The 12,771-nt window shown below is 47.9% G+C and overlaps 1 protein-coding gene across 1 annotated transcript in view; it reads right to left on the reverse strand.

The window, feature by feature from the left end:
- IL1RAP (interleukin 1 receptor accessory protein) overlaps positions 1 to 12,771 on the reverse strand; it is a 125,093-nt gene that overhangs the window by 65,895 nt on the left and 46,427 nt on the right. The window contains exon 2 of the mRNA XM_015414877.1: positions 5,901 to 5,965. Within this exon, the coding sequence (XP_015270363.1) occupies positions 5,901 to 5,964 (64 nt within the window). The 5' untranslated portion in view covers position 5,965. The remainder of the gene's footprint in view (positions 1 to 5,900; positions 5,966 to 12,771) is intronic.

A 12,771-nucleotide genomic window follows, 5' to 3' on the forward strand; every position in this document is an offset into this window, starting at 1 on the left:
GTTTACCTTGTTTGTTGTCAAAACCCAGGGCCTTTTTTTGTAGCAGGAACTCCTTTGCATGTTAGGCCACACACCCCTAATGTAGCCAATCCTAATGAGTTTCTGCTGTTGGGTGTGGCCTATTATGCTAATGGGTTCCTGCTGGGCGCGGCCAACTTGGGAGCCAGCCGGAACTCCGTTCCTGTGCGTTCCTGCCCAAAAATAGCCCTATCTATATCTATATCTATATCTATCTATCTATCTATCTATCTATCTATCTATCTATATCTATATCTATGTCTGTCTGTCTGTCTGTCTGTCTGTCTATGAATGGTTAACTTCCATCTCTCTCTCTATATATGAACGGTTAACTTCCATTTCAATGTGTCTCAGGAAGTGTGGCTGCACACAAAAGCTCAAACCTCGAATAAAACACTTGGTCTTAAAAGTGCCACCGGACTCAAACTTTGTTCTAACCTGACCGCTTGTTAACAAAGCTGAAGAAACAGCAAATAATTTATTGTCCTTTAATCACAAGCAGTTCTATTTTTAGGCTTGCAACCTTGCTTTCAGAGTTTTAAGGAGAATGATCAAGACATATCTGTCCAGTACTAATTATTCGCATAACTGATCCAAGTTCCACATTGTTTTATTTAGAGGTCAGTCGCGTGCTGAAGTCAGAGACATTTATTTTTGTTCCTAACCCTCACTTCCTCTATACAAAGTGCCTACTAAGGGTCTAATCCGGTTTTCTGCTGGGGATTTCCAATCAAAGGAGACCATGTCCTGGGTACTCATATCTTGCGGACAGGATTTCTCATTTTACTTGGCATTCTGCCTATCGGCTGAAAACCTACTTTACCTTAATCTTAGAAAACTGTAATCATTATGTATTTAGTTCAAGTTTTAAGAAACGTTAGGAGACCTGATTTTTCTCACATGCATTTATTCTGGATTCACAGACTTTAACTTGCACCTTTTAATTTTATTTTTTTAAACCCTTGCCTAATGAATAGTGACACTTTATTTTCAATAAAATCATTCATTTTAAAAGAGTTCTCTGTCCGGTCTGCTGGCAAAACATGTTGACATCTGACCGATAATATTTTATTATGCCACAAGAGATAAGTTAGAGATTTTTTTGTAGCAGACCTAATTGGAGTCTATGGTGCTGTATGCAGTCTAATGAGGCTTTACCACTCCAAGAGCTGAATTCGGCATACATCTCTAGACCGGGAGCAAATAAAATAATCTGTCACACATCTATAGACTGGGAGCAAATAAAATAATCCGTCACACATCCTTGGGCAAAGAGGCATTTGGAGAGGAGAATTTCACCATCCTGTTGGCAGGAAACATCTGGGTGGGAGAGGGTGGCTCATATCCTGGCCTGTTCCTCAAAGTGACACATGTGTATGTACGGTAAAGAGGATGAACACGGCGGGGGGGCGGGCGGACACAATGCATGCATCCATTTCCCCAACGTAAGGGCAGCTCAGAACCAGGCCCAGTGATGCAAAGACTGGCTACATCTAGCAGCATTACCCAGCTCCCGTCCCGCTTCTAACCCCGTTCCACTCTGTGATGTCCTCCCCAGGAAGGAACTGAATCGGACTTGGGATCCATCAAAGTCAGTATTTGTCTATTCAGACCAGCAGCCAAACCAATCAAAGTCAGTATTTGTCTATTCAGACCAGCAGCCACTTTCTGGGGTCTCGGGCGGAGGTCTTTCCCATCACCTCCTGCCGGGTCCTTCTATCTGGAGATGCCAAGGATTGAACCTGGGACCTTCTGCATGCCAATCAGAGCTCTGCCCTTACTGAGCCACAGCCCCTCCTTACAGCTCTCCAGGGTCTCAGGCAGAGGTCTTTCCCATCACCCACTGCCTGGTCCTTTTTGACTGGAGATGCCGGGGAATGAACCTGGGACCTTCCGCATGCCAGGCAGAGGCTCTTCCACTGAGCCACAGCCCCTCCTTGCAGCTCTCCAGGGTCTCCGGCAGAGGTCTTTCCCATCACCCACTGCCTGGTCCTTTTTGACTGGAGACAACAATGCACGCTCCGAAGAGGAGTGACTGCGCGCCATGATGCAAGCTTCCCCTGATCTTTTCAAGCAAGCCCCACACGAAGCACAAGGCAGATCTGGACACTCCATGAAAGAGGAATCGTATTTGCTTACCACCATGACAGCGTGGGAGAAAATGTGGTTCTAAGCAGCTGTTCCGCCAAATCCAAAGGCAGGATTTGGGGCCAGAGGTACTACGACATCTCGGGCTGCCTCTGCACTGCCCCATCTTGCTCTGTCCTGTGGGATCGCCAGGCCCGGCCCTGCCAGGGCACTCTCCCCGCCAAGCTATCTTTATTTGTCCTTCAGTTGGGTCCTTTCCGCTTTTGCCTGGCACTCCGGATTCTCCCAGTGTTCGAGTCGAGGCAATTTAAGTCCGTGGCAAAAATACCTGCCAGTTGGATTCGATTTTAGTGCAGAATAGGGGGGGAAAACTGGATTAAAAGGAAGGTTGGGTTCGATTTTACTGCAGAATGGGGGAAATAAAGGTAAAGGTAAAGGTTTCCTTGCTCGAAAGCCAGTCGAATCCGACTCTAGGGTTGCGGTGCTCATCTCCATTTCAAAGCCGAAGAGCCAGCGCTGTCCAAAGACGTTTCCGTGGTCATGTGGCCGGCATGACTAAACACCAAGGTGCACGGAACGCTGTTCCCTTCCCACCAAAGTGGTACCTATTTATCTACTTGCCATTTCTTGCTTTCGAACTGCTAGGTTGGCAGGAGCTAGAACTAGAGACAGGAGCTCACTGCATCATGCGGCACCCAGGTCTCGAACTGCTGAACTACTGACCCTCCACAGCCTGCAGTTCAGCAACCACTTGAGCCACCGCAGCTCCATGGGGGAAATACCTGGATTAAAAAGAAGGCTGGATTCGATTTTAGTGCAGAATGGGGGGGGGCTGGATTAAAAAGAAGGCTGGGTTCAATTTTAGTGCAGAATGGGGGGGGAACTGGATTATAAAGAAGGCTGGGTTCGATTTTACTGCAGAATTGCTTGGAGGACACCGTGGTGGACATGGATTAAAAGGAGAGTGCGGAAAGGGTCTTGGTCATGCCGCCGAGCAGCTAGGAAGCTGTGAGAACAGCACGGTCAAGTGTCAAACTGGGGACATTTATTTATTTTATTTTATTTATTTAAGCATTTTTACCCCGCCCTCCCCGCAAGCGGGCTCAGGGCGGCTTACAGGGGGCATAGCCCATACATAAAATCACATAAAATGCAATAAAATCCTAACAGCATTACAATGAACAATAAAGTGCTTTCTTTTATCAGATGATCTTAAGTTGTTAAAAAGATGGCATCATTGTCCAAGAAATGGTCCGAGCCCGTCCGCTATACTCATTGTCGTATAGTTCTAATAGCGCTAAGTTCAAGGGCACTCCCAACTTCGAAGGTCTTACCACCGTTGGTAGTAGTGGTGGCAGCGGCGGCCCCTACGTGAAAGCCTGGTGGAAGAGCTCCGTCTTGCAGGCCCTGCGGAACTGCATAAGGTCCCGCAGGGCCCTGATCTCCTCCGGGAGCTCATTCCACATCGGGGGTCAAAGCCAGGTTCAGCCACCAGGCATGTTGGGCGAGTCTGGGAAAGTCATTCTCCATCAATATTTCAAAGCAGCCAACTCCGGCCCTGCATGGCACAGAGCATTCCCCACACATGCAAACAGCTGGTTGTTAGGGCTCCTGGCACATAAATGCCACTGCACATTCCCCAGGCCCTTGAACAGCAGTACTCTCATTTACTTTACACAGTTGCTAGCTGCAATATGTTGTCGAAGGCTTTCACGGCTGGAGTTCATTAGCTGTTGTAGATTCTCTGGGTTGTATGGTTGTACAACAGCTAATTTGCCAGCTGCCTTTCTTCCTTACAGACCTCAAGGCGGCTCACGACATAGATAAAACACGCAGAATGAAATACATTTAAAAAACGTAAACACCAACACTGAAAATAGCAACTTAGAATTGCTAGTAAACGTGACCAAATGCAGTCCCAATGAAACAGTCTTCAGCTGCCCCCTAAAGATCAAGACTGAGGGCGGCCAGGTGCACTGGCTGGGGGCGGCTGTTCCATAATTGCGGGGCTATCACCGAAAAGACCCTCGCTGGTGTGCCCACCAAAGGAGCTTCTGGGATTGATGGAACGGAGGGGCTTGCCCTATGATCTTCATTCCTGGGCAGAACAGGTAGAAGAAGACACCCAGGTCCAGTGTTCCCTCTAAGCTGAGTTAGCGTGAGCTAGCTCCCAGTTTTTTAGCCTCCGGCTCACACATATTTGTCTTCGTTCAGGAAGGAGGGCCCCAGAGCAGTATAGCGGTATAGAAGTCACATGTAAATAAAAAAATAATAATAATTTAGGCAGTAGCCAAATCGTTCGCTCACAACTTTCATGTCAGGAGCTCACAAAGTAGGATCTTTCCTCACGAGACTCCACAGCTCAGAGGGAACATTGCAAGCCATCTAGGCCTCTGAAGGACAAAACCAATACCTTGAACTCGGAGTGGGCTGGTAGCCAGCGGAATTGCTGTAACACAGGGGCTACATGCTCCTGACCCCCAACATTCTGCACTAGCTGCCCAATGCTCCCTGTAAGCTGTGGAGTTTTGTGAGCAAAAATCCTACTTTGTGAGTTCCTGGCATTGAAGTTGTGAGCGAGCAATTTGGCTACTGCATAAATTAGTTTACTCTGGAGCCCTCCTTCCTGAGCTCAGACAGAAAATGTGTGAGCTGGAGGCTAAAAAACTGTAAGCAAGCTCACACTAACTCAGCTTAGAGGGAACACTGGCTGCAGCCTCCAAATCCCATTACTCCCCCCCCCCGAAAAACGCCGCATATGCTTCTGCTAAAGACCCACTCCACCCTGGGCTGGACTTGGCATGGAAATCCAAGGCTGCAGTACACAGACTCAGTAGGGCGGTCCCAACAGAGCCACACTTAGCCATCAAACCAGCAAGGGACAATCAGACTACGAAGTTCAGAGTCTACAATTACCTAACTTGGGGTGGGGGGCAATGCTCCCTCTTAGCTGTGGAGACTTGTGAGCAAAAATTCTGCTTTATGAGCTACTGGCGTTAAAGTTGTGAGCAGGTGATTTGCCTACTGCATAAATTAGTTTTCTCTGGAGCCATCCTTCCCAAGCTAACATAAAAATCTGTGAGCCAGAAGCTTAAAAACTGTGAGCTAGCTCACACTAACTCAAGCTTAGAGAGAACACTGGTGGGGAACACTGCAGGCCCTACTGGAACTCAGACACAGTGAGAAGAAGAAGAGACTGGATTTATACCCCGCCCTTCACTACCCAAAGGAGTCTCAGAGCCGCTCACAATCTCCTTTCCCTTCCCCCCACCCCACGACAGTCACCCTGTGATGTGGGTGGGGCTGAGAGAGCTCTCTCGAGGACTGCTCCTGAGAGAACAGCTCCGAGAGAACTTGTGTCTGACCCAAGGTCACCCCAGCAGCTGCACATGGAGGAGGAGTGGGGAATCAAACCCGGTTCTCCCAGATTAGAGTCCGCGCTCCTAACTACTACACCAAATGGCTCTCTGAGGGAGGGGGGGTGCGGCCACAAAGTGCCAGCTGTCCCTCCATCATACAGTGAAGATTCCTGTGCTGTGGCGGCAGCTGCTGAAAAAGCAAAGGTTTTTTAAAAAAAAAAAAAAAATCTGTACAGTCAATCAAACCTCCAATGGCCAATCAGAAGTCTTCCTGGGCAGAAGCCCCACCTCGCCCCACCCCACTTTCCAAAACTACCCGGCAGGCAGCAAGAACGGTGTTGCGGAGGGCCGCCCACAGGCACTGTGCTGGGGACGCCTGACCTAACTGTTCCACGACCCCCCCCCCCCACCCCAGAAGCGGGCCAGCTCACTCACCCGAAGGGCTGCCCAAGCCAGCCATGTACAGAGCGACCAGTAGGAGGCAGCAGCGGGCCTTCATCCTGCAAAGACAGAAAAACCAAAGAGAAGGGTTGTCATTCTTGTCCCTCTGGAGCCAGGAGGGTATCAGCGGGGCTCAGAAGACATCCCACACCCCACCCCCTGCCTGAGTTCTGCAACGGCAAGAAGAGACGCTCGCAGGGGTAGATCTGTTGAGGGCCTCAGAAATGCCCGGTGCCAAAGGCACAGGCCCCTTTCAGACCGCCTTTGTAATCTGTTTTCAGAGCAGGTTAACGAATGGGCTTTTTGAGTCAGGTCAGACACAGCTGTTTGTCCAACTGGCTGATAAAGGATAGTGAAGGAGGAAAAAGAGGAGGAGTTGGTTTTTATACCCCGCCCTTCACTGCCCAAAGGAGTCTCAGAGCGGCTTACGATCGCCTTCCCTTCCCCTCCCCACCACAGACATCCTCTGAGGCAGGTGGGGCTGAGAGAGCTCTGAGAGAACTCGGACTGACCCAAGGTCACCCAGCTGGCTTCATGTGGAGAAGGAGTGGGGAATCAACCCTGGTTCTCCAGATTAGAAGAAGATTTGGTTTTTATACCCCACTTTTCGCTACCCGAAGGAGTCTCGGAGTAGCTTACAATCGCCTTCCCTTCCTCTCCGTACGACAGACACCCTGTGAGGTAGGTAGGGCTGAGAGAGCTCTGAGAGGACTGTGACTGACTCAAGGTCGCCCAGCTGGCTTCATGTGAAGGAGGAGTGGGGAATCAAACCCGGTTCTCCAGATAAGAAGAAGAGTTGGTTTATATACCCTGCTCTTCATTCAGAGTCTCAGAGCGGCTTACAATCTCCTTTCCCTTAGGAGTGCAGACTCTAATCTGGGAGAACCGGGTTTGATTCCCCACTCCTCCACATGCAGCTGCTGGTGTGACGTTGGGTCAGTCACAAGTTCTCTCTGAGACGTTCTCTCAGGAGCCATCCTTGAAAGAGCTCTCTCAGCCCCACCTACCCCACAGGGTGTCTGTTGTGGGGAGTGGAAGGGAAAGGAGACTGTATGCCGCTCTGGGACTCCTTTGGGTAGTGAAGGGTATAAATCCAATATCCTCCTCCTCTTCTTCTCCTCCTCCTCCCCCCCCAAAAAAAAAACGAAGAAAGACCCAGGCCACGTTGCTTAAAGGGACTACAAGCCATAAACGAGATCCATAACCACAACTGCAGCCACAGATCTAACATTACCCCCGGACGGCAGTCCTGCCCTTTAAAGGGGATGAAGCGCTGCCCACCAAAGGGCCACGGCAGCATCACTGGCTAAGAGCTTATTGCCAGATGGAACTTTAGTTTGCCAACCCTCAACAAGCAACATTTCCGGAAATTTTGAAACTTGGAAAAAACCCCGTTTTTTCCCCAGTTTTTTTCGGGGGGGGGAATGGAATTTTTTTTGAAAAATTGAAAAAAATGCTACATTAGCACTTCTTTTTTCTTTTCCAAATTGAAAGTCATTCTGTTACTTTAGGAACATAAAATATGACTATGGACATTTTTACTTGGCATGAAATTATCAGGACTAGCATATTAAAAATATAGTGTATCCAAACAATTATTACAAACAGAATACCCACCCACATGCAAAAACAAAACGGAAACCTTTTTTTTTCTTGTGACAATCGCACCTCCTAAAGGAAGAAATGCATCTTGTGCTTCCATTGGAGAGTTCAATTTGTAACCTAGGACTTGCTTGTCCTCAGTGCACAGAAATTAGATCAATCTGATACCATACATATTTTTTTAGAAATGATTTGGAAAATATTTGAACACCTTGTCTTAAAATATTTTATTCATCATGTTAAAATAAAATGTTCCATAATCAAATTTTCTTCTTTCCTTTTTTCAATTTTTCCAATTTTTCGGAAAAAAACAAAAAAGGCTTCAGGAAAAAATGGGGGGGGGACTTTTCCCCCCGAATTTTTCTGGCTTTTTTCCAGGCCTTTACATCTCTATTCCTCTCCCTTATCCAGTTCTCAGCAAAGAAAGATGGGTGTCAGGTAGCATTCCCTCAGAGCTGCGCGGGTGAGCGGCCGCTCATGAACACAGGAAGCCCCCCTCGGCAGCAATCCGGAGCCGCGCAGGGTCTCGCACTGCCCATGGCCCCTTTTAAGTTCACAAGAAAAATTATGCCATGAAAACTGACTAATTATAAACTCATATCTTATTGTAATTAATAAATGCAACTTATACAAGAAGAAGGAGAGAGAGACGAGATTGGATTTATACCTGCCCTTCAATATCCAAAGGAGTTTCAGAGCGGCTTACAAACTCCTTTCCCTTACCCTCCCCACAACAGACACCCTGTGAGGCGGGTGGGGCTGAGAGAGCTCTGACAGAAACTTCTCTTTTTCAAGAACAGCTGTGCAAGAACTATGGCTTGCCCAAGGTCACATCAGCACCTGCACGTGGAGTAGTGGGGAATCAAACCCGGTTATCCCAGATTAGAGTCTGCGCACTTAACCACTACAAACTGGCACCAAACTGGCACCAAACAACAATTTGGGGGGGACTGATTATTAATTTGTATGCAATATGAGGACTGACAGACTTGCACCAGTCCGCTGTGAAATGATTGGAGCAAATTTTGAATGAATGGATTCTTAAGCGATACCAGCTTTGATGAAAGAGGATACCAGAAACGGCGTTTTTACAAGCTAGCCCTCCGTCAGCTGGATTCTCATGGAATGTCTACAATTTCTCTGAAAATAGGACACTTGAACGTTGACATAGCACTTTTTGCACTTAAGAACATCAGAACCTAAGAGAAGCCAATCTTGGATCAGGCCAGTGGCCCATCCAGTCCAACACTCTGTGTCACACAGGGGCCAAAAATACCAGGTGCCATCAGGAGGTCCAGCAGTGGGGCCAGAACTCCAGAAGCCCTCCCACTATTGACCCCTCCAAGCACCAAGAATCCAGAGCATCACTTGCCCCAGCCTGAGAGTTCCTGTCTATCCCTTGTGGCTAATAGCCACTGATGGACCTCTGCTCCTTTTACTTATCCAGTTCCCTCTTGAAGCTGTCCATGCTTGTAGCCGCCGCCACCTCCTGTGGCAGTGAATTCCAAGTGTTCATCACTCTTTAGGTGAAGAAGGACTTTATCTGTTCTAACCCGACTGCTCAGCAGTTTCATTGAGTTATCTACTATGACTCCAAGATCTAGGACCGGTTGCCAGATATTTGTTTGAATATCTTTATTTATTTTTCATGGGAAAAAATTATTTTTTCAATGGACAAAAACAAACAAAAACAGACATAACACATACACATAAAATGGGGGTTACATATATTTATCTATATCATCTGTCACCTCCTGCAATGTTTACTACAATTATTATCACAAAATAGTTTTGCATAAGTGTTTTGCATATTAATATGGAAATGAAGTCTCCTAAAATGTTCATATGTCTATATTGTTTATTTGTAATAGTCTTCCAACCATTTATAAAATCTTGACCACGTACTGCAGAAACGTCCTCCTTCTTGTCCTCTCTAAACTGAAGTCCATTTGTCCATCTCAGCCGTTTCAAGAATTTTGTATATGAGTTCTTCTTTAGAAGGTAGTTCACTTTTCCTCCAATACTTAGCGTATAAGATTTGCTTGAATGTCTTTACAAATCTGTATTGGAACTTTCAGTCCTAGTATTGTGCCAGTATTAATAATCAATTGTGGTATAACCTGCATTTATTAATGACAATAAGATATGTGGCTCAAGTGGTTAAGACGCTGAACTGCAGGCTGTGGAAGGTCAGTAGTTCAGCAGTTCGAGACCCGAGTGTGCCGCAGGACAGAGCGAGCTCCCATCTCTAGTTCCCGCTCCTGCCAACCTAGCAGTTCGAAAGCAAGAAATTGCAAGTAGATAAATAGGTGCCACTTAGGTGGGAAGGTAACAGCGTTCCATGCGCCTTGGTGTTTAGTCATGCCGGCCACATGACCACGGAAACGTCTTCGGACAGCGCTGGCTCTTCGGCTTTGAAACGGAGATGAGCACCACGACCCTAGAGTCGGACTCGACTGGCTTTCGAGCAAGGGAGACCTTTACCTTTTACCTTTATCATTAGTAAGTTTTCACGGCATAATATTTCGGGGGGGGCGCTTATTTCTGCGATTCTCTATATTCCTCATTTTAAGATTTCAGCAGTTATATTCTGCTCACGATGTGAACTGCTCAGGGTGGGGGGGGATCAGAGGGAACATTGTGTAGGGACTTATCCAGGATGCGCTCTCCTGGCAGTTTCATGTGGTCTGAGAAACCCCGGAGTTCCCCCAGAAGCTCACCAAGTTTCCCTCTATTGGTGACGGTGCAGATTCCAGAACACGTTACTCCTACTCGCTTCGCAAGAGAAACCTTCCTCTTGCTACACCTAGTCCTGAACGACTGAGAAGGAAGGAAGAGCCATCGCACATGGCGCATACAGAAACGCAACAGGAGTCCAGGGACACCTTAAAGACCAACAGAGTCTGTTCCAGCAGACGCTTTCTGGAGTACGACCTCATCCTATCAGGTAGACTCCAGGCAGATCGCAAAACACGAGAAGCAATTCAATCAGACAGCCAAGTCCTCCAACAAACAATGCAGTAGAGCGAGGGTTGCATAATGGGGAAGACAATGCAAACGAAAACCAGGCGAAGGCATGACGCACCAAAGGGGTTGCAAAAGGCCGACGGCACTGCAGTAAAAAGGAGCCAGAGTTCAGGAGCACCTCAAGGACTGACCGAATTTGTGGCAGGGGAGGAGCTCTCCTGAGTCACTGCTCACTTAAGAACATAAGAAATGCCAATGTTGGATCAGGCCAAAGGCCCATTCAGTCCAACACTCTGTATCACACAGTGGCCAAAAATACCAGGTGCCATCAGGAGGTCCACCAGTGGGGCCAGGACACTAGAAGCCCTCCCACTGTTGCCGCCCCCCCCCCAAGCACCAAGAATGCAGAGTATAAGAACATAAGAACATAAGAGACACCAAAGTTGGATCAGGCCAATGGCCCATCCAGTCTAACACTCTGTGTCACACAGTGGCCAGAAATACCAGTGCCATCAGGAGGTCCACCAGTGGGGCCAGGACACCAGAAGCCCTCCCACTGTTGCCCTCCCCCCAAATACCAAGAATACAGAGCATCACTTGCCCCAGACCGAGAGTTCCTATCTATACCTTGTGGCTAATAGCCGCCGATGGACCTCTGCTCCATATGTTGATCCAGTTCTTTCTTGTAAGAACGTAAGAGAAGCCAATGTTGGATCAGGCCAGTGGCCCATCCAGTCCAACACTCTGTATCACACAGTGGCCAGAAATACCAGTGCCATCAGGAGGTCCAGCAGTGGGACCAGGACACCAGAAGCCCTCCCACTGTTGCCCCCCCCCAAGCACCAAGAAGACAGAGCATCACTTGCCCCAGAGTCCCTATCTATACCTTGTGGCCAATAGCCACTGATGGACCTCTGCTCCATGTGCTTATCTAATTCCCTTTTGAAGCCCTCCATGCTTGTAGCCTCCACCACCTCCTGTGGCAGTTCTTCAGAGACAGCCGGAATGAGAGTCTATCTGCCCTTCTATCTTGGAGGGTGGAGCGATTTCAGATGCCGAATGAAAACAGTAGGGGAATGACACTAGAAGGCATGATTGGATTATGTGTGGCGCGGAGAGAGGTAGTAAGTGTGGATAAATCAGCATTGTGCAACAAGGATGATGGATTTCCATTCTGTACGGCTAAATGTGGAGCCTTCCATGGAGACAGATCAGGATGGGTGGCCATGTTAGTCTGTCTGTAGCAGGAGAAAAGAGCAAGAGTCCAGCAGCACCTTAAAGACTAACACAAATCTGTGGCAGGGGAGGAGCTTTCATGAGTCACGGCTCACTTCTTCAGATACAGCTGAGTCCATCTGTCCTTGTATTACAAGGTTGATGGATTCGCATTCTGTGTCTATGGCTAAATGTGGTGCCTTCCATGGAGATAGATCAAGATGGGTAGCTGTGTTTGTCTGTCTGTAGCAGTAGAAAAGAGCAAGAGTCCAGGAGCACCTTAAAGGCTAACTAAATTTGTGGCGGGGATGAGCTTTTGTGAACCACTGCTAATTTCTTCAGATACAGCTAGAATGAGAGTCTATCTAGCTTGGAGAACGGAGTGATTTCAGATGCCGAATGACAATAGCAGGTGAATGAGAACAGCAGGCATAATTGGATGAGGTGTGATATGCAGAGGAGAAACCAGCATTGGTAATGGGACAGGAAACCTAGGTTTGGATTCAGTCCAGGAGGATGCATTGTCTTGAGCTTCGTTATCAGTTGCAATTCAGCAGTCTCTCTTTCTAATCCCCCTTTGGAATTCCTTTGTAAGAGAACTGCTACTCTTAGGTCAGCAAGTGAATGTCCTGGAGGGTTAAAATGTCCCCTCACTGGTTTTTGAATGTTGTTGTTTCTGATGTCAGCCTTATGTCTACTTATTCTTTGTCGAAGGGACTGGCCTGTTTGTCCAATGCAGATGGCAGAAGGGCATTTTTGGCCATTGTGTGAAACAGAGTGTTGGACTGGATGGGCCACTGGCCTGATCCAACATTGGCTTCTCTTACGTTCTTACAAGAAAGAACTGGATCAACATATGGAGCAGAGGTCCATCGGCGGCTATTAGCCACAAGGTATAGATAGGAACTCTCGGTCTGGGGCAAGTGATGCTCTGTATTCTTGGTGTTTGGGGGGAGGGCAACAGTGGGAGGGCTTCTGGTGTCCTGGCCCCACTGGTGGACCTCCTGATGGCACTGGTATTTCTGGCCACTGTGTGACACAGAGTGTTAGACTGGATGGGCCATTGGCCTGATCCAACATT

The sequence above is a fragment of the Gekko japonicus genome, unplaced genomic scaffold, assembly GCF_001447785.1.
Source record: "Gekko japonicus isolate JY-2015 unplaced genomic scaffold, Gekko_japonicus_V1.1 scaffold2415, whole genome shotgun sequence".
NCBI lineage: Eukaryota > Metazoa > Chordata > Lepidosauria > Squamata > Gekkonidae > Gekko > Gekko japonicus.